The following is a 21,469-nucleotide window of genomic DNA, read 5'->3' as shown; positions in this document are numbered from 1 at the left end:
CAGGCTGGGGCTCTTCAGGGTCCTTGGTGGAGGGGAGGGCTCCAGCCCAGGTGCTCACAGCTCAAGGGCCCTCAGGACAGGGGAGGGTCACAGAGGCAGAGTATCTGAGCTGCCGGGATATTTGGAAGCCACCAACCCCACCTTTAGTACGGATGCGGAGACTGGGGCCCAGTCAGGCAGCAGAACTAACCTGTCTTTAGCTAGGAGAGGGAGGGGGAAGACAGCTTGGACACGCCCATTTCCAGGCGAAACCAACCCCTCCTCTCCCACACCCCAGGGAAATCCGTGGGCATCGTGACCACTACGCGAGTGAACCACGCCACCCCCAGCGCCGCCTACGCCCACTCTGCTGACCGGGACTGGTACTCGGACAACGAGATGCCCCCGGAGGCCCTTAGCCAGGGCTGCAAGGACATCGCCTACCAGCTCATGCACAACGTCAGGGACATCGAGGCGAGTGCGGGAGTGCACCCAGAGTAGGGGCTTGTGGGTCCGAGGCCTCAGGCCTAGACTGGCCCGGGAAAAGCAGTTTGGCCTGGCTCCCCACACACCTGGGAGGGCTCCCAGCCCATTAGGGGATTTGCGGTTGCGGCAGGGAGGCACTGTAGGATTTCTCCGCAGTGGGGCTGAGGGATGAATCCTGATGTGGCCGCCACCACACCTCAAGAACCAGACGCCCAGGGATTATTCTGTAAATTGGAAACTGGCACTGCACTGGAGCGTGGGGGTGACACAGTGCCATCTCAGGGGAGTACCTGCCCTGTACATTCCCACATGCACAGACAGGCACGCGTCCCGTGCACTCAGGCAGCATGCCCAGAGAAAAGGTGGTGTGGGCCGTGGTTAGCCCGAGCTCTTACTTTTAAAACTTGGGTTCCAATCGTTGCCCTGCTGTTTGCTAGCTGTGTGACCTTGGGTCAGTTACTTAACCTCTCTGAGCCTTCCCTTCTACAGCCCTTTTGTGAAATGTACCTACCTTATAAGCCCATTGCAAGATCTAAATAAAATAATCCCTGTAGAGTTTAGCCCTGGGCCCAGTGCCGAGTGAGTGCTCAGAAAGTGGCAGCATTTATGCACGAGCAGCCTCATGTCCCGGCCCTTAAACACCAGCTTTGACATACGGGGCAGGCTCAGCACATGTGCACCCCAGCATTGTCCACCTGATGTTCAGATGGGTCTCTACTCTCTGTTCTTAAATGAGAACCTCTGGCTTGTTCCCTTTTCAGACTCTTGTTACCTACTGCCAGGGGCTGGTGAGGGAGTGAGGGGACTTCGGCCCCCAAGCCTAGAATGGGGGTTCAGTGAGGCTCAGAGAGCCCCCAGGTCCCTCCTACCCCTTACCTCTGTTTCTACCCCCACCAGACAAACTTCCTGGCTCCCAGACCCACCCTCTGCCCCCTCATGCCATCCCTCCAATTTCTAAGTGCCACCTGGCCCCTCTTCCAACCCCTCGTTTTTCTGAGCAGTGGACTGAGTTGCCCCTCTCGGGACACGTAGTCCCGTTGATCTCTCCTAGCTAGCGACCGTGTCAGGCAAAGCCGCCGTTCTGACTTTGCCTGTACCCGACTCACGTCCTGGGACAAGTCGCTTCCCCTCCAAGCCTCAGTGTCCCCACCTGTGCAACAGGGGCTGAGAGCCCCACCTGCCCCCTCCCAGGGCCGCTGGAGGCCGAGATGAGGTCATGGACGTGAGAACATTTGTTGTACAAGCACAGGGTGTAATTACGGGGCTGCTCTTGAGAGAGATTTGGCAGCGACAGCCTGAGAAGGGGACAGGAGCTTAAATGAAGGCTTCTGCGGGGGGGGGCGGTGGGGGAGGGGTGTTAACTGGGTTTGGGGGGTGGTGAGCCGCAGAGGCCACTGGGGGATGGGCTAGGGCGCGAGTGTGGGGGTGGGGCAGCTGTGAGGGTTGCCCCTCCTCCCTTTCCTCTCTCAGCCTCCTCGTCCTTCCCTCCCCCCTCTGCCCCTGCACCAGCACCACCCCAAAGCCCCCCAGCCCCCAGGCTGTACATGAAACAAAAATCCTAGTGTCCGCCCTGAAAATAAATATCTTTTGCTAAAAAAAAAAAAAAAAAAAGAAAAAGAAAAATGAAAGACACAAACCCAAACCCCAAAGCCAAACAGCAAGTCTGTTATTTGGGAGTTTAATGAGTGTGTGAAGTGCGTGCTGGGGCTGGAAATGATGAGGCTCCAGGCAACAAGATTGGGGGCTTCATTTTCCATTCTGGAAATGCCAAGGGGTCAGGTTCTGTGGGAACAATTGGGGGGGGTGGGGGGCCAGTGACCCGGGGTCCCCTTCTCCTTTTTTAACAGCCTGCCCTGCCCCCAGAGCTCCTGGCTGGAGCTGGCAGTGAGGAACTTGGAACTACTTGGATTTCTACTACTTCTGGCCGTTGAGAATACCTTCCACGGGAGGCCAGCCCCAGGTGCCGGGACTGCACTGCGTCACTGCATTTCCTCCTGGGACAGTCCAGTGGCTGGGACAGTCCTGTGCGTGGGCGTTACTTCCATGTTATAGTTGAGGAAACTGAGGTGCAGAGAGCTTAAGTGACAAGCCCTTGGTCAAGATGCAGGAGAGTCAAGATTCAAACCCAAGTCTGACTTCAGAGCTCTGTCTGGTTCCCCAGGATCCAGTCTGGTCCTGGGGGCCAGTGTGTACCCCTCACCTGTACCACCTGTACCACCGGCCTGGACTCCTGGCTCCCCCTCCACCCTGTGGAACCTGGGTTCTGAGGAGGGAGCTGGAATGGAAGGTTGAGAAGGGTGCCCATGAAATGCCAGTGGATCTGAGGCCAGCCGTCACTGGGTCTGCTCTCCCAAGGTGTCAGCCAGGGGCAGCGGCCTGGGCTGACGCCCATGGTGACAGGAGGACACCGGTGCGGTGGTCACTGCGGGCGGCGGCTAGTATGCTCTTGGCCTCCGTTCTAAAAATAGCCAGGACTTCAAACACGGACTCCCCAGGAAAACAAACAGTCCCGCGTCCGTCTGCCCAAGCGGGTCAGCACAGTGGGTAAAATTAGCCTGGCGGTGACTACACAGACGTGAGCACTGGTCCTCTGTTTGCCAGGCTCCCAGCTGGGCTGCCCCAAGACCTCCCTGGCTGTGGGGGGAGGAGGCTCTCAGAGTCCCCATCCTCAGCTCCATGGACGCCGCCGGGCCCTGGTGCCGGGGCTGGAGGAGGCTCGGGTTTGAATCCTGGCTCTGCCCCTCACTGGCCGTGTGGCCTTATGGGAAAGAAATCACATTTCTACACCCATTTCTTTATTTGGAAAACAGGTGACACGGGTTCCCTTACAGCCTTGGTATGACGTTGAATAAGATCATGTATCTCAAGTCCTTAGTGCCTGACACACACTCTGTACACGGTATTATTCTCACAGAAGCCCAAGTTATGCGTCGGGCTTCTGGAAAGCCGAGTAAGGGAGGTTAGCTCCAATATTTCACCCAGAAGCCCAAATCACAGTCCCAATAGCCTCGTGATTTCATCCCTGCCCCCGAGCTGGAGACGTGGAGGCTCGGGGAGGGCAGCGTGGACTGAAGCCAGGACTCGCCATGCTGGAGAAGCTTCCACTCCACCCGCCGGGCCTCCAGGAGCCCAGCTCTCCAGGCGGGGCCTCTGGAGCCTCTGGATGTCATGGCGCCCTGGGCTCCTCATGGCTGTGTCCCCTTTAGGTGATCATGGGGGGCGGCCGGAAGTACATGTTCCCCAAGAATAGAACTGATGTGGAGTATGAGATGGACGAGAAGGCCAGGGGCACGAGGCTGGACGGCCTGAACCTCATCGACATCTGGAAGAGCTTCAAACCGAAACACAAGGTAGCCTGTCCGGGGGCCTGATGGCTGCAGGGTACGCCTGCAGTGGGCAGGGCTGCGGGAGTCCTCTCTGAATCCGTGTTCATTTCTGTAGAATGGGGTCATAATTCTTACCTCAGCGGGCTCAGAGGGCCTTACAGATATATGAACGGCACATAGTAGGTGCCCATCAATTCCTTCCTTCAAGACCACAGTGAAATACCTTCAGGCGGTAAGGAGGACAGTGGGCCAAGGATAACCTGCAGAGACATTCAGTCCACCTGCACCCCTACTGTGTGCAGGGCCCCTGGCTAGGCATGAGGTCCAAAGGATGAGTCAGATGGTTAAGGAAACGTGGAATGCTGTGTGCTTGGATGGCGAGACGCCCAGGAGCTACGGGAACCCAGAGGGGACAGACCACAAGGGTGGGGCTGAGAAGCCCTGACAAGGGGGAGGAGGGGGAGGAGGCAATATTGGGAGGGTCTTGCAGGCAGAGGTGGCAGGGAGGGGCCGGGCCGGGCACGTGCTGGCCTGCCGGAGCGTGGGAAGACCTGGGCACTGGCTCCCTGGAGCAGCTCTGGCCCTTAAAATCCGTCTGCCGGCCGCTGGGCCTGGGGCAGCTGGGGTCTGGAAATGACTGCGGTCAGGGCTGAAGACAGTGGGAAGCAGCCTGGCAGCCACTTTGATGTCACTCTGGGGTTGGGTTTCTGAGGGTTCCAGGACTGGCCCCCGGGGAGGCCTTGTGGGATAGGGCTGGGCCAAGAGCGAGGTGGGGGGTAGGGGCTGGGAAACGGCCCCCCGGGGCTGGTAGGGGTGGGACTGAGCTGCTTTGAACCTTTCCCACTCCTGAGTCAGCTCAGGCTGGACCAGAGCCCCATCCCAGCCCGAGTCAGAGAGACACCGCCACTCCCAGCCTCAGTTTCTCTACCTGGAACATGGGACCGGAGCTTATAATTCTTCTTGCCCAGGCAGGGGGCTTACCCTGGAACTCAGTCTAGACACCAAGAGGGAGAGAGGCACCCACATCACTGGACCGAACAGGGTATCACTTTGAGGTTTCAGATAAGCCACACATTCTTTGCAAATCGTGCCTTAGTATGGGCTAATCTGTGTGTCTCAGTGTCCCCATCCGTAAAATGAGAATACAGTACCTACCTTGGATGGGTGATGTGAGGGACAAATGAGATAACATAGGAGAATCATCTCAGTGAAGGAGGGGAGCTCCACTTAGCCTTCCCACCCTCCTTCCCAAAGCAGCCCCTAAGGTTCAGAAACCTCTGATCCCAATGCCATTGGCCAGAGAAGGCAAGGGGCTCTCTAATGGACACACAGCTGATTCCCGGTAGTTCGGGACCCCCCGGTCTAGGCCTGAATGGTACCATCACCAGGCAAGCTGGCCAGCCCTTCCCATGGCCTCTATGCCCTGGGGAAACAGCACTTCCTTGATCTCCCCCTTGGATGGGGTCCCCAGGGCAGAGCTAGGGCTTTGCTTCCTCCCTGGCTCTCCACAGCTCTCAGAATACACAGAGCCCATACCTCTCAGTGGGCACTCAAGGCCGCCTGTGATCTGCGCCTCCCTCTTTGCTCCCTGATCCCTCCCCGTGCTTGGAACTCTGCTCCCTGGCCCCAGGCTGATCAATTCCTGCTTGTCCTTCAAGGCCCCATTAGGACATCAGGAAGCTCTCTCTGATCCTGCCTCAAGGCTCACAGTGGTCTCTGGTCTCCAAATTCTCATCTCCCTGCATTAAAATTTCCCATTTATTTGCCATTTCTTGAAGGCAGGGATGGTGGGTCTTCAGGGAGGGATTTTAAATGACTGAAGAGAACCAGTACATGCCGCAGACTCTGAGACCAGCTGGGGTTAGTCCTTCCGACTTCCCCAGCCCCGCATGGCTGACACCGCCCTCCTTCCTAGCACTCTCACTATATCTGGAACCGCACCGAACTCCTGGCCCTCGACCCCTACACCGTGGACTACCTCTTGGGTAAGTGGAGGGGGGTGAAGTGGACATCCAGCTGGGTGCCCCGGGGACGAGGTCCCAGGCTGCCCCGCTACTTAGGGACCTTCGCCCTCAGGCTCCAGGACCTGGGAGGGGTGAGGGAGGGGTTCTGGTTCATAGAATTAGACCTGAAATCTGCTGGCTGTGCAGGGTGAATAGCTCCATTGAGCACAAAGGGAAACAAAGCTCAGAGAAAGGAAGCGACCTCTGGCATGCCACACAGCCAGTTAGAATTAGGGCGCAGGTGAGTTTGAACCCTGGCTGGAGCTGGGACTTAAACAGATCCTAGACTGAGGAGCAAGGGGACCCAGAGCCAGCCCTGCTGCATTGCCAGGGCAGAAGCCAGCTAGATTGTCGCCAGTGGTCTTGACTGGGGGGGGGGGGGGGTACCCCCATTTCCCCAGGGAGTGGGAAACAGGTGTGGGGCCTGGGGGCGGCTCCAGGCCAGGTGGAATGAGACCCTGAGTGCCACCATGCAGACATCTGGGTCCTCTTTCCCTTCTGGCTATTGGGCCAAGCAAGTGGTGGCAAGACCTCCTGCAAATCTTTCTCAAGGAGCACAGCCCCTGGGTCCTGGGTGTGTCACTGGAAGTTATGGGCTTAGAGCTGGGCACCTGGAGGATCCCTCAGATACACACACAGCTCTCTACTTGCCTGGCTCACACAGCACACACCCTATACCCCACACTGGCTGTGTAGAGTTATGCATGTACCCATGGAGCAAAAAAGTTCTGTTCATGGATCTTAGAGCCAGAGGGCTGGGTTCAAATCCAGCTCCTACCACCCATGAGCTGTGCAACCTTGGGCAAGTGATTTCTCCTCTCTGTGCCACAGTTTTCTCTTCTATAAAATAAGGATAATGAATCCTCCGTAAAATGGGGATAACAATAGGGCCTACCTCAGGGTTGTCATGAGGATTAAGTGAGCTAATATATAAGTTACCTGTTGCTGCATAACAAATTATCCCAAAACTTTACAGTTTAAAACAACTGTAAAGTTGTTTTATTTATAACGATTGTTGAACAATTTATTCCTTCACAGTTTCTCTGGGTCGAGAGTTTGCAAGTGATTTAGCTGGGTCTCTCGTGAGATTGCAGTCATCTGAAGACTTGTCTGGGGCTGGGGCTTCTGAGGTGGGCCACTCACATGGCTCATAACTTGGTGCAGTCTGTTGGCAGGAGGCCTCAGCTCCTTGCCACATGAATCTCTCCATTGAGTTGCTTGAGTGTCCTTACAACATGGCGGCTGGCTTCCCCCAGAAATGTAAGAGTATGCAAGGCCGAGGCCGCAATGTGTTATGCCCTGGCCTGGAAGTCACACGCCATCATTTCTACAGTGTTCTGTTGGATACACCGGCCAGCCCCAGTCCGTGAGGGAGGGGCACACACGGGCATGAATTCCAGGAAGGAGGGTTATTGGGCACCATCTCGGAGGCTGGCGCCTAAGTGCTTCCAAAGCGCATAGGACAGCGTGTGGCACAGAGTAAGCACTCTGTTCTTCGGAGCCCTTGCTTGGCTGCGTGCAATTATGGAAGGGCAAGGTGTTCTGGAAGGACATCCAGGACTGGAAGCACCAACCCAGTACTTGTGGAATCTTGTGACATGGGTAAGAAATGGATCACTCTCCTTACTTCACAAGGGAAAAAACCGAGCTCGGTGAACAGAAGGGACAGTGACCCCAACCCTTCTTCTGTTTCACTGCACAGGGCACTGAGCCCTTCAAGGCTGACCTGTAAATGACATGTAAATACACGCCCAGGCTGCCTTGTGGAGGCCAGGACACAATCCTCTGCCATGTCCAGGGTTCTGTGGGCTCAGGGTGGGCTGATGGATTGGAATCCCAGGTCTCCCACTTAGCAGCTGAAAATAGCAAGGTACTAAACACCTGAGGCTCAGTCTCCTCCTCTGTGAAGTGGACACGGTGGTCCCTCTCACCATGGCGTGGCTAAGAAGATGAAAGGAGGAAGTGCGCCCAAAGCACCTGGCACAAGTCAGGCCCACAAGAGCCACCCAGATGAGCTTCCATCCCCCCACTTTACCCCCAAGCTGTGTGTGGGGAGACACCCACATCCTCCCGGGTCCTCCTCAGGTCTCTTTGAGCCAGGGGACATGCAGTATGAGCTCAACAGGAACAACGTGACTGACCCTTCACTCTCCGAGATGGTGGAGATGGCCATCAAGATCCTGATCAAGAACCCCAAAGGCTTCTTCTTGCTGGTGGAAGGTAGGGGTCCAGGACCTGACTGCAGGGCCACTTCCCTGGGAGCTTCCAGATGGGTTCAGGGCTAGGGCGGTCCAGCTCTCAGAACTGTCCAGTTTGGGGATGAGCAGGGAGATTCCTTTAGGGAGATGGGTTGTGGAGGGAGGGGGGAAAAGGGGGCGGTGCTGAAGTTCCCAGCCCAACAAGCAGCTCTCCTCTGGGCGTGGAGATGGCACATCTGGCTTACTAGTCCAGGAAGGCTTCCTGAGAGAGGAGGCAAGTTTCTTCCTTTTGGAAATACCTCCCCAAGGCCTGGCTCTGGAGGGGTGTGCAGGCCCCTCAGCTTCACTCCTCCCAAAAGACAAATCAGCAGGCCCCGGTAGACAAATGTGCTCTTAGCAGCTGCCTGGCTGGGCCCAAGGACGCCGGCCCAGGGTCCTCCTCTGTAGGTGCCCATCGGTCTGCAGGAACCCTCGCAGCTGGACAGCAGACCTCTGATGTTACTGGGCCCGTGTAGGAACAAGGTCAGAGAGGAGAAGGCCCAGGGCGGGCCCTGGGATATCCCGGGGTCCCCTGGGTTGGGAGAGCCAGACCCTTCAGGAGGCAGCGGTGCCATATGCCGACATTCCTCGGGTTTCCCAGCACTGTTGTGAGGCCCTGGAGTCATTGTCCTGATGCTGCCACCCACTGGCTCTGTGACCTCTACCTGTACATTTCTGTAAAATGAGGCCAAAAATAGTCCCCCTCTCCAAGAAGGGTTATTAGCATCCATTGAGTTCAGAGACATAATGTACTTGGAGCAGGGCCCAAAAGAGAATAAATCCTTTATGCTTCTGTTATTATCATTATTATGATTACACAGTAGCTAAGTCAATCACAATAGGAAGTGAGAGGAAATGATAAAGTTTCCAGAATCTTCCAAGGTTCTAACAACTATTGTCTTTCATGTTCTAAATGGACACACGCACACGGACGTATTTGCACACATCCTGTCACCACACATACGCACACGCTCAGGCCCCTCCGCCCTCCGGAGGCCAGCGGCCGCCGGCCCAACTCGGCGGCTCTCTTGCCAAGCCCCGGGGTTCCCATTGAAGCACGGCGGTCTCGGCCTGGCCCTGAACGGGCCTCTGATGCCGAAGAACCAACCAGGAACCAGTGGTGGTGAGCACGGGCTCCCCCGGGAGCAGTCTTCTTTGTGAGCGCGGCCAAGACTGGGCCTGCCAGACCAGCTGCTCCCAGAGCCACAACAAAGGAGGGACCCACCCTGCTAGCCTGCCGGGCCAGAGTGGTGAGGCCCAGGCTAGCAGGAAGGAGGGCGGCCAGGCCCCCAGGCTCAGGAGCCTCGGAGATGGGAGTGTCCACCAGGCATCGTCTTCCTGTTAGAGATGGAAGGTGTTCTCCGAAGTCACACAGCCTTAGCCGTGACCTTTAAGCCAGGCTTAACGCCAGGCCTCCTGTGCTCGTCTGGGGAGGTGGCATGAGGTGCAGGCTTCCCCGGGCCTTTATGGAAGGCTGCCGTAGGCACTGCCCAGGCATGGAGGGTTTTTCCCCTTTAGGAGCGTGCTTAACCCTCGGAGGGGATGTATTCAAAGCGGAGATGGAAAAACAGGGCTTTACAGCGAGTCACGCCTGAAATCAAATCCTAGCAGATCCCACCTTGGACACATCACTTCCCACTCCCGGCCTCAGCTGCTCCATCTGTAAACGGGGCTAATCGTACCCATCTCTGCCCACGGTTGTTGTGAAAGGGAAACAAGACATCAGCTTATGATGCCTGGCACCTAGTAGCCATTCAGGCATGTTGGGTCCCTTCCCTCCCTCTCCGAGGTCTTCAGGGACCCCGAGAAGCTGAAGAAGCAGTGCTGGGAGCCGAGTGGGGTGGTGGGGCTGCTTTAAACCCTGGCTTTGCACTCTCCACTCGTGGGCCTGTGGTCCAACAACTCGCCTTCTGAGGTGCTGTGAAGGTCGAATGGCTGTGTCAAGTGCCTCGTGTGGTGCCTGGCCCAGGGGAGTCCCCTGGCCATCATGGGATGGGAATTGGGGGTCAGATCTCCTTCCCCGCCCCCTCACTGGAGGCCTTTGCCTTGGTGTCCCAAGGGGGAAGGATTGACCACGGGCACCATGAGGGCAAAGCCAAGCAGGCACTGCACGAGGCGGTGGAGATGGACTGGGCAATCGGGCAGGCAGGCGCCATGACCTCCGTGGAAGACACGCTGACCGTTGTCACCGCCGACCACTCCCACGTCTTTACCTTTGGCGGGTACACCCCCCGTGGCAACTCTATTTTTGGTAGGTGGGCCTCCATTGGGGTGGGCACTGGGCACTCCCAGGGTCTGCCCTCTGGGAGCAGGAGTGGGGTGGGAGACCTGGCAAGCCCAGGGCCTGGCACGTGTGAGACTCAGAATTGGGCAGGGAGGAGAAGTCACTGACAGGTGGGGGAACACAGGATGGGGGATGGAGTGAAGTGATGCCTGGGTGGGTGTATGGGTGGCCACCTGGATGATGGATGGGTAGAAAAATGAGAGGGAGGATGGATTAATGGACAGGGGAGAGGAGAGGATGGATGGATGGATGTGAAGGATGGAAGGACAGACCAACAGATGGGAGGATGTGGGCACAGTGAAAACTGAAGGGTGGCTGGTTGGAAATAAATTGGGTTTGGAAGGCGACTTCCTTGAAAGGGGACCCAGGGGTTGCCAAGCTGGGGGCTGGGGACTGTACTCCAACATGACCCCTGGACCAGTGCCTCCCTGTGCAGGTCTGGCCCCCATGGTGAGTGACACAGACAAGAAGCCTTTCACTGCCATCCTGTACGGCAACGGGCCTGGCTACAAGGTGGTAGGCGGTGAGCGAGAGAATGTCTCCATGGTGGACTACGGTAAGACTGCAAGGCCCAGAGTTGGGAGGGGACAGGACACCCCCTTAGGGATGAGCTTGGAAACAGTGTAGTCCTGTGGTTAAGGCTCGGGGGGGTGTCTCAGAATAGCCAGGACTTGAGTCAGAACAACCTTAATTTGAATCCCTCCTAAAATCTAGCAGCTCTGTGACCTTGGGCAAATACCTTCACCTTCCTCAGCTTCTGTTTCCTCCATATCTACCTCCTAAGTTTGTCTGAAGGACTAGATAGATCTGATGAGCTTAGCATGGTGCCTGGCATGTGTAGCTACTTGCTATGTTACACTGTCATTTTTACTGGCTGAATAATATTCCAGTGTGTGAGTCTTCCCAGTCTGCTTATCCAATTCCATATTGTTGGATGTTTGTTCATGATGTCCCCAGGGGTCCCTGGGGGCCTAACGGCACAGCCAATGGTAAGAGGCTCTCCTGGGTTGACTCTTCCCTTCTAATCCAGACGGCCCGGATGAGGTCTGGGGGTTGAGAGTGCAGGCTTCTGTGTCAGAACAGACTCAGGCCCAAATCCTGTGGCCTGGTGCGAAATGACTTCCCTCCAGTGAGCCTCCGTTTCCTCTTCTATAAAATGGGGGCATTCAAGCCAACCTGGAAGGGGCACGGGGAAGCTACTGCATAGTGCCAGGCCCCTGGTAGGCTCTCAGCAAGTGTTTCTTCTGGCCTGCAGCTCACAACAACTACCAGGCACAGTCTGCCGTGCCCCTGCGCCACGAGACCCATGGCGGGGAGGACGTAGCCATCTTCGCCAAGGGCCCCATGGCACACCTGCTGCACGGCGTCCACGAGCAGAACTACATCCCCCACGTGATGGCTTACGCAGCCTGCATCGGTGCCAACCGCGACCACTGTGCCTCCGCCAGCTTGTCAGGCAGCCCCTCCCCAGGCCCTCTGCTGTTCCTGCTGGCCCTGCTCCCCCTGGCCATCCTGTTCTGAGGGCCCAGGGCCTGGGCATCTACCAGCCCACGACAGATGGCTGGCCTCCCTCTCCAAGTGCTGCCCACCCCCGGCAGCCCACACCTCAAGGGGCGGGAGGCAGAGGCCTCTACAGCCTCTGCAGCTGCCAGAAAGGGGACCCAGGAAACCAAAGTCTGCCTGCTGCCCACCTCGCTCCCTGCTGGAAATCTCCACCAGTTGCTGGCCTCCAGCCTCTGCCCCCACCCGCTGCCCCTTTGGCCAACAGGGTAGGTTTCCCTTGGGCAGGCAGAGAGCATAGACTGCAGAACTTCTCGAAGCATCTGATGTTTCTAGCAGACGTATTTCTCCAGACCCAGAGGCCTTGGGGCTTCGACAGAACGTTCCGGATCTGACCCTCCCACTCCCCTCTCCTCCCCTCTGGAAGAAGCCACCAGGCCCCACCAGGCTCATGTCCCTGTCCCCAAGCCCAGTCCTAACTGCAGGGGAGACCAAGTCCTTCTCCTCAGGATGGGGGTTTGCTCACTCACTCATTCCAAGGCCGCCTGGGGCTCCCAGGAAGTCAGCTCCTGGGACTGGCCATCCAGCCCAGGGTGGCCCAGGCTGGGAAGGGCAGCCTGGCAGAGCAGACACTTCCCAGCTCTGAACACACATGCCAGCTCCTCTCTGAAGTGACTCTCCTGTTTGGAGCAGCCAACATTTTTTCTCTTTTTGATGTTGGTTAAAAGGGAACACAAAACATTTAAATAAAACTTTCCAAATATTTCTGAGGACAGGACTGAGTCTTTGTGGTCAGTGAGGAAGAGACTGAAATAAGATAATTTCTCTGGGAAGAACTGGACTCAGGGCCCAGGAGCACAGGTGGGGTTGGACGGGGAGAAAGGGGTCTCCTGCTGACCTGGGGACTTCACCGCTCATTACCTGGGCGACTTTGGACAAAGTCCTTTGTGTCTCTGCCTCTCCATTTCCTTATCTGTAAAATGGGAGGCAGTCCACTCTGGGGTTGCCATGAAGATTAAAGAAGACTGCCTCTGTGCCCTGAAACCCACGGCAGGAAGGCCTTCAAGGGCCCTGGGACACCCTTGCTGCATGGCGCTCACAAACAACTGCCCACCTTGGCCCATTGTAGCTGTTCCTCCATTCATTCACTCAATAAGCATTGAGTATGAGCCAGGCACTGTACTAGGTCCTAAGAATTTAGTGGTTGTCCTCACAGAGCTTCAGCCTAGATGATTGTGATTTTTCCATTCCTGATTGTCAAGCCTGGGTACCAGACTCAAGATTACACCCGACATTGTGGGTATACAGAGTTGCCCAAGTTTGCTCCTCTTTCCTCAATTAGAATCAAAGTCCCAATAATGATACTAATCCTAACAATTAATATTGATCATTTACCATCTGCCGATCTCTGTGCTTGATGCTTGTATGCGTTCAGTTCATTTAATCCTCACTAGGAAGTAGGCCTCCATCATCCACATTTCTAGATGATGAAGCCAAGGGTGCAGGAGGGGATGTGAGTGCCCAAGGTCCCTCAAGTTGTGGAGCTGGAATTTGATTACAAAGTTCCCATACTTAATGACACGCTTTATTTCTTTATAATGCATTTCCGACCTCCTGCCAACCAGGCTCTGAGGCAGCCGGTACTAATGACTCGTAACAGGGGCCAGTTAAATATGAACTTGGAAAGATGAGAAATTGTATGTCAGAAGCAGACATCCTTCAAGAATGAAAATGCAGCTGAGCAGATTTCTCTTTGAGTTTCCAAGCAGTCCTGGCAAAAAGGGAAGCGCAGCCGAGCTGATGCTGGGATAACAAATTAAACTACATGCCTACGTTCTCGCCAGGACAGAGACCTCATCTTCAACTGTACATTACAGCATTTTCATTTGTTATTCTCATACCATCCTCATAATTTTTGTCGTATCTCTGTACTATCATTTCCTAAACACTTCTTTTTTCTTTTTTTAAATTTATTTTGGCTGCACCGGGTCTTAGTTGGCGGCGTGCAGGATCCTTAGTTGTGGCATGCGGACTTCTTAGTTGGGGCATGCAAACTCTTAGTAGCGGCATACATGCAGGATCTAGTTCCCTGACCAGGGACCAAACCCACATCCCCTGCACTGGGAGCATGGAGTGTTTACCCCCTGGACCACCAGGGGAGTCCCCCTAAACACTTCTTTAAATTCACATTTAAGCAGTCTGTTTTTAAAAGTTTGCCAGGGACTTCCCTGGTGGCACAGTGGTTAAGAATCTGCCTGTCAATGCAGGGGACACAGGTTTGAGCCCTGGTCCGGGAAGATCCCACATGTCGTGGAGCAACTAAGCCTGTGCGCCACAACTACTGAAGCCCGCATGCCTAGAGCCTGTGCTCCGCAACAAGAGAAGCTACTGCAACGAGAAGCCTTCGCACTGCAACAAAGAGTAGCCCCTGCTCGCCACAACTAGAGAAAGCCCATGTGCAGCAACAAAGACCCAACGCAGCCAAAAATAAATTTTAAAAAATTTCGCCAGTACCACCCAAAATCAATTTACACGTCTCTGGGGTATGCAAACCATCCTTTGTGTCTTAGGTTGGGTTTTCCAGAGGCAGACTCTGAGACAAGGATCTGAGTACAACTGGTTTATAAAAGGAACCCAGAAAGCACCAGGCAGAGTGGGGGAGTCAGCATGGAAAGGGAAGGATATGTTATTAAGCAGGTTACCATTCTGGACAACTAGGGCTCAGTCCCACTGTGGGCCTCCAGGAGACTGTGTAGAAGATGTATCTCAGAGTTATACCACTGTGGGGCGAGGGAGCTGGGGTATTTATTCTCCAGCTCTAATCCCTCGTTGGCTGAGGGCTGCTCCCAGGAAAATGAACACCCTGGCCCTTCCAACCGGCCCCTGGAAGGGCTGAGACAAAGCTCCCAAGCATGTGCTAGAACAGTAAATGCTCAAAGGATACAAACAAAGCACCATCACATCTGTTAGACTTTGGGATGGGGTTCAAAAGCATGGGCTGTGAGTCAGAGAGATGGGGGTTCCTGTCTCTGCTCCATCACTTTCTCGTTGCCATGAGCTCAGGAGAGTTCTTTAACTTCGCTGACGTTCCATTCCTGCATCTGAATGTACAGTCCCAGCACCATGCTGAACACATACTGAGCCTTTAGGATCCCATGAGAAACAAGGAGCTCCTCCTGCCGTGAGTCCAGGCTGTGGGCTGATGTCTGCTTCAAGGATAATCAAGGATGCTCAGGCGCCAGAGTCTTCCCCATGCCTCCCTCACCCAGGCTGGACCCCACACCTTCACGTCACTCATCACCCCTTTAGTCCAACTGTTGGTGGCTCTGAGTCCTAATCCAGGCCAGGGGTCCAGACAGAGGTCCCAGCTCCACCCATCCACCCGCAGAACTAGAAGCTAAGGGTGACAGTAAGATGCTTTCTCAGGGAGGAAGACTGAAGCTAAGCTGACAAATCCTCTTCTAGTCCTCCAGATAACCCTGTCTTCTGTTAAAGAGAAATCTAGAACTTAACACAATAAGAGTTTATTTCTATCTCAAACAGCTGGTGGTGCCTCTGGTCAGGTGCCTGGGACCCAGGTTCTTTCCACTATGTGGCTCTGCTGTCCTCTAAATTCCAGATGTTCTATCTAACCAGAACGTCTATCTGACCAGCTCACCAATGGGGTGGTGGGAGGGAACCACTTTTTAACCACTTCTTCCTGGAAGTAACATATGTCCCTTCTACTCACGGTGCATTGGTGAGAACTAGTCACATGATCCCATCAAATGCAAAGGAGGCTGGGAAATGTAGTCTTCAATTGAGTGGCTGTTTCCCACCAACAACTCTAGCAGGTTCTCAACTGCGGCACTACCGGCACTTGGGGCTGGGTGCTTCTCTGTTGTGAGGACTGTCCTGTGCATTATAGGATGGTTAGCAACATGCCCAGCCCCTCCTCACTAGATTTCTAGGGGATGCAACCACTGCCCCCCACCCCACTCAACAGTGAGCACCTTTGCTCCACAGAAAGGAAGGGGTGTAGGAAGCTTGGGTTGTCTTGTCTCAGCTTCACTTACGCTCAGGGCACCTTCCAACTCACAGTATTTCAGAACATTGGGAACTTGCACAAAAGATTTGAATTTCTGGCTTTTTTTGAAAAATTGGAAGGTGTGCTGGCACTGCCCCACATTTCTGCAGGGCAATAGTCAGCTGGAGCTGAGAGACGGCTGCCCATCTTGGGGGTACCTCTCCTGTTTGCCTCAGTCCCCAGGGTTCCCTGTACCCTTATGCAAAGCCCCTCTGGACTGGTGTTACTTGTCTGGTCATTGTGGAAACTGAGCTTGTGGCCCCTGCCTTATTCTGGGCCATAGCCTGGGCCACGCCTGGGAGACAACTGCGAACAGGCCCAAGACTCTGTCCTCAGGAAGTTCATGTCTCATGGTAGAGACCACCAGAGGGAATTCCAGGGCAGTGGGGAGGCAAGGAACTGTGGGGGCATGGAGGGGGCACCTAACCAGCTGGGGGCACAAGTGGGGTGGGCACAGAGACAGAAGGCAAAGAATGAACTGGGGCTTGACAAGGCGAGGAGGACTGAGGCAGGCGTGAGGCTACAGAGGGGAATTCAGAGAAATGTTGTGGGAAAGATGGGCAGGAGGGCCTCAAATGCCATTCCAAGAAGCCGGGGGTTGACCTTGAAGACCCTGGGGAGCAAAGGAAGATTCTGAAGCTGGGGCGTAAGCATCATTTTTGAAAGATCATCTTGGCTGCCAGCTTTGAGAAGAATTAGAGGCTGGGAAACCAACAAGGAAGTCTGCTGCAAGAGGCCAGGCGAGGGAAGCTGGGGTCATGGAGGTGGGGAGGAGGAAGCAGTCCCCAAACCTGTGCCTGAGAGTCTCAGTCCTGTTTGTGAAGAAGGAAACTGGATCAGCATGTAAGTGGATAGATTGTCAGCAAACTTACTGCTCTGAGATTGAAGGCAGGAGGGAGCAGGGGACCTACAATGCGTCGCACACCCTACTAAGCACCCCAGACATGGCAGTGAAGTTGTAGGACGGTTAGTAGCATCCCCAGATGCTAGACATATCCACATACCCCACCACCATCCTGTGAGCTGGACAATATCATCCCCATTTTACAGATTAGAAAGTTGAGGCTTGGCAGGGCACAGGGACCTGTTCCATGGCTTGTTAGTGACAGCTGCAAATTGAGCCCAGGTCTGCCTCACCCCCAGTCCACCTCCTCCAAGGCCCTCCGAGGCGCTAATCTCTCCAAGGAAAACAACCCCAGCCCCATCAGCCACAGAAGCCCTTCGATCAGGTAGTGAGATCCCCAAAGCAGCAGCGTTTATAATTAGCCCTGGTGGCTAACCCTGAGACCTCCCACCAAGATCTAGTACCAGCCGATCTGGGGGTGGGGTGGGGGATTAAGTTCTCAGAAGAGGATTTGGGCTTCCGAGTTCCTGTGTGGCTTCCTGGGGCCTCCTTGTGATGCTGCCTTGATCATGGCTCCAGGCTCTTTTCCGGCTCCTCAGCCATCTGCCCGCAACCTCAGGATGGGGGGCACGCACATGACCCACCAGCCCAGCAGGGGCAGGCGGGGCATGGGGCCGCCACCGGCCAGTGCTGGCTCTCCCTCCTGCCCACTGGAACCGAGGCTTAGAGTCGCTGAGGTGTTGGAAACACTGGCTACAGGCACAGCCGTGGACATTTCCACGGTGCTCCCTGAGCGCCAGCATCCTTCCTAGTGCTTCACAGCACACTTAACTCATTTATCCGCCCAACCACTCTCCGAGGGCAGGGACTGTTACTGTCTCTGGTTTACAGATGAGGAAAAGGAAGCAGAGAGAAATCTGATAACTTCTGTGAAATCCCACAACTAACAGGAGATGAGAAGGATGTGAAGGCAGGCAGTGCGACCGCGCACCGGGACGGATGAGCAGCAGAAAGCAGGAGTCGGGATTGTAACTCTGCAAAGGTTCGAGGGAGCAGGGCTGCCGGCGTCAGTCAGGAGATCCTGACCTCTTGGGCCTGTGCCCTTGTCCCGGTGGGGAGTGCCCAGCAGCCTCAGGCAGAGCCCCTGCCTCCCCCTGCCTCCCCTCCCTCCCCCTCCCTCCCCCTCCCTCCTCCTCCCTCCCGTTGCCCAGGCCAGGGCGGGTGGCCCCAGGGTCTCTGAGGTCAGCCTGGGCTTGAACACTCTGGCTGAGGGCCCTGTAATCAGCCTCCTGCCCACTCAGGTGACCTGGTTGGGGAACAGTGGTGGCTAAGAGGCTGTGCCCTGAGGATGGGGGCTGGGTCAGGATGAGAAGAGGGCTCTGGGGCAGAATATGGACAGGCTCAAGGTGTGACCATTCCCTCTTCTCCCAGAGCCCTTCCAGGGCTAAGGCCTGAGCCGCTGCTGCCTGTTCTCAGGGTATGAACAGGTGCTGTCCTGACATCCAACCTCAAGGCAAGATTCAGTGCTGGATGGGCCTTTTGCCCTGATCCCTCCACTCCTGAGGGATCTTCTGCGGACAGGCCTCTTTCCATTGTCACCCAGACAAAGCTCAGGGCTGGAGTTGGCTTCTGCAGGCCAGGGAGGAAGGTAGCCGAGAGAGGGTCAGAGACCAAGTTGAAGTCACACGGTAAAACGGGCAGAGGAGCCCAGCTTCCACCTCTGGCAAAGGGTTCTCCCCGTCTCCTGACCCTGGGTCCAGCCAGCTCAGGGTCAGCCATGCCTTGGGACTGTGGGTGCCAGTGAGAGAGGAAGACACAGGAGCCCAGTGCCTGCCTCACGCTGGCATCTCAGCACCCCCTCCCCGCCAGCCATCTCTCTCCACCCTCTTAGGTAGGGCACTGGCACTGGCCCCATTTTACAAATAAGAAAACCAAGGTCCAGAGAGTGCCTGGGGGCCCTGCTGTAGCTGGTGGGCAGGGAGGACTTGTCTGAGGAGGTGACACTTGGTTTGAGACCCAGTCGGTAAGAAGGCGGCCTTTCAAAGAGCTGGAGGAAAGATTATTCCAAGTAGGATAAAGCAAGTGCAAAGACCCTGGGGCAGGAATACTCTTAATATGTTTGAGGGACAGAAATATCCAATGTGGCTGGAGCCCAGAGAAAGGGGAGACGGTGAATGGGATGAGGTGGGAGTGGCGGACAGGAGCTGTGTCACGTGGGGCACGATAGGCACCTGCATCTTCTGTCACACGGGAAGGTTAGACGCAGGGAGCGACACAATCCAGCTTATGGAAAGATTGCTCTGGCTGCCATGCAGGGATCAGCAATGCCAGGGGCAGATGCCGGAGGGCAGTCTGGAGGCCTTTCTGTTGCTGGGGGTGGAGGTGGTGATGGCTTGGACCAGCTAAGTGTGGTGGGAAGGGGCTTCATCCCAGACACGTTTGGGAATTAAAGCCAGCCGGGCTTGCTGACGGGCTGAATGCAGGGAGCGGAGGAAACAGCGGAAGCAGGGATGCCCCTTCAGTCTGGGGTCTGAGCACCTGGGTGGGATGCCATTTATGCATATGGGGGAGCAGATTTGGGGAGAAAATAGAGAGTTGGTTTGGATCACGTTAGCTTGGAGATGCCCATTGGACTTTGGAGTGGACATGCTGGTAGGTAGTTGGGAAAGAGTCTGGAGTTCAGGCGAGGAGCCCAGGCCGGAGATAGAAGGATGAGCGTCACAATGGCATTTAAAGCTATGGGGGAGGGAGAGGATGAAACGTGCCCAAGATCACAGAGAGCCAGTGGCCAGGATTTGAACTGGGCTCTGTCAGACTCCAAAACCCATGGGAGCTCTTTCCACTCCATCAGGCAGTCACCTGGGAGAGGGGAACAGAGGGGGCTGTGTCAGAGGTGTGGGCGGGGGCTGTAAGACTTGGGGGCGGGGGCAAGAAGAAGCCCCTGAAAATGACTTTGGGAACAACTGAGATCCTTCCAGCCTGGGCTGCCCACCCCACAACCACAGCCTGCCCAGCTGGTGGAGCCCTGGTCAAGCATGGAGTCCTGACCCCTGCCCATTGTACAGATGGAGAAACTGAGGTCCAGAGGAGAGCAGGGCTGGACGCTAGGTCTTCTGCCTGCCAACCCTGGCTTCTCCACCAGCCTCTAAGGAGGGCTCCTGTCTGAACCAATTCAGTGGTTGAGTTGCAGCCACCCAACAATGACAATCCTGAAGGGGGTGGATGTTTCTCTTGAGGTCCTCAGAGAGAACTGGGGCCTGGGGCCTTCCCTCCTGGGCTCCCCACCAGGGCAATGTTTGCCCCCAGTTTAGCCATCCCCGGCCTCAGGACCCTTCCAGGTCTCTGGCAGGGCAGCCTCGAGTCTGGAACCAGTTGTGGCTCCTGCCCCGTGGCCAGGATCGAGGCCCTCCCCGGCCCCTGCCCAGACCACCCAGCGCCAGGGCCTGGTGGAGCCCAGTGGGGCTGGCGGGCAGTGTTCCCAGGCCGGCCAGTCGTGGTCTGGCTCCGCCCGAGGGGCTGTGGCCTGGGAACCACTAGCTGTCTCCTCGGGGTAGCGGCTGGGACCTCCAGAACAAACAGGGAAACCACAGGCCTGCGCCCCGCCTGAGGAGGGGAGCTGCCTCTGACCTTGTCAGCAAACGCCAGTGGGGAAGGTGCATCAGCTGTGGGGCTCGGAGCCCCTGGGTGGGGTGGGGTGTGTCTCCTCCGCCTCAGGCCGGGAACAAAGCCTCGGAATCAGACGGATCTAGGTTTATATCCAGACTCTGCCACATCCTAGCTGAGTGGCCTGGGGCAAGTGACTTTTCTGCCCTGTGCCTCAGTTTCCCCTTCTGCAAAAACAGCCCCAGTAGCCCCTGCCTCCCAGAGCTGTAGTCACATGACCTGGAGTCCACTGCATGGAAAGCACCCGGCTCAGAGCCTCGTGCACAGTAGGTCCTGGAAGGACATTAGTCCCTGACCCATCGCTGGCTCAGTGGGAGCCAGAACAATCCTGGGGGATTCCTGGGCCTGGCAGGGCAGGCCGGGACAACCTCGCTGATTCAGAGCAGTGGGCAGGGCGGGGGGGTGGGGAATGGGGGAGCAGCTGACTCCACTAAAAGCCGCAATTAGAGCTCAATTTACAGAGTCACTGTTAGTTCTTCCCAGGGCAGATGTGATTATAGGCTCGGAGCTAACCCGTTACTAACAGGATGACACACAGAGGGCCCCGTCCAGGCCGTGGCAGGACATCCAGCCCCGCCCCCTCACTGTACAACTGGGGAAACCAGGCCAGAGCAGGAGGGACTAGCTCCAGCTCACACTGCAGCCCAAGCCCTGCCACCGGATGGCCACTCCAAGCTCTGTCCCCAACTCTAACTTTTCTCTGAAGGATTTCTTGCTGATCTAGAAGCCAGAGGCACCTTGAAGGAGCTGACATGCCTTGAAAAAGAGGGATGGGGTCCAAGATGGTTGAAGCCCCGAGAGGAAGCGGGCCTGTCGGGATGGCTCAGTGTGACACTGGCCATGGGACCTGGGCCTTGGGGCCAGCCACTCCCTGCCCAACCCACAGGGGCCTCAAAATGATACCGATAATACGGGGCTTCCCTGGTAGCGCAGTGGTTAAGAATCCGCCTGCCAGTGCAGGGGACACGGGTTCGAGCCCTGGTCCGGGAAGATCTCACATGCCGCGGAGCAACAAAGCCCGTGCGCCACAACTACTGAGTCTGCGCTCTAGAGCCCAAGAGCCACAACTACTGAGCCCGCG

General features: G+C 56.1%; 1 protein-coding gene across 4 annotated transcripts in view; it reads left to right on the top strand.

The window, feature by feature from the left end:
• Positions 1-12,549, top strand: part of ALPL (alkaline phosphatase, biomineralization associated) — a 57,593-nt gene extending 45,044 nt beyond the window's left edge. For all 4 annotated transcript variants that reach the window (XM_082865019.1, XM_082865021.1, XM_082865022.1 and 1 more), the window contains 7 exons: positions 278-453; positions 3,672-3,815; positions 5,707-5,776; positions 7,880-8,014; positions 10,091-10,282; positions 10,752-10,871; positions 11,571-12,549. In XM_082865019.1, the coding sequence (XP_082721145.1) occupies positions 278-453; positions 3,672-3,815; positions 5,707-5,776; positions 7,880-8,014; positions 10,091-10,282; positions 10,752-10,871; positions 11,571-11,836 (1,103 nt within the window). In that variant the 3' untranslated portion in view covers positions 11,837-12,549. The remainder of the gene's footprint in view (positions 1-277; positions 454-3,671; positions 3,816-5,706; positions 5,777-7,879; positions 8,015-10,090; positions 10,283-10,751; positions 10,872-11,570) is intronic.
• The last annotated feature ends 8,920 nt before the right edge of the window (positions 12,550-21,469 follow it).

Source organism: Leucopleurus acutus, assembly GCF_964270905.1.
Source record: "Leucopleurus acutus genome assembly, chromosome: 2".
Taxonomy (NCBI): domain Eukaryota; kingdom Metazoa; phylum Chordata; class Mammalia; order Artiodactyla; family Delphinidae; genus Leucopleurus; species Leucopleurus acutus.
Note: the sequence above shows the minus strand (reverse complement) of the source record. Positions and strands in the feature narration are given on the sequence as shown.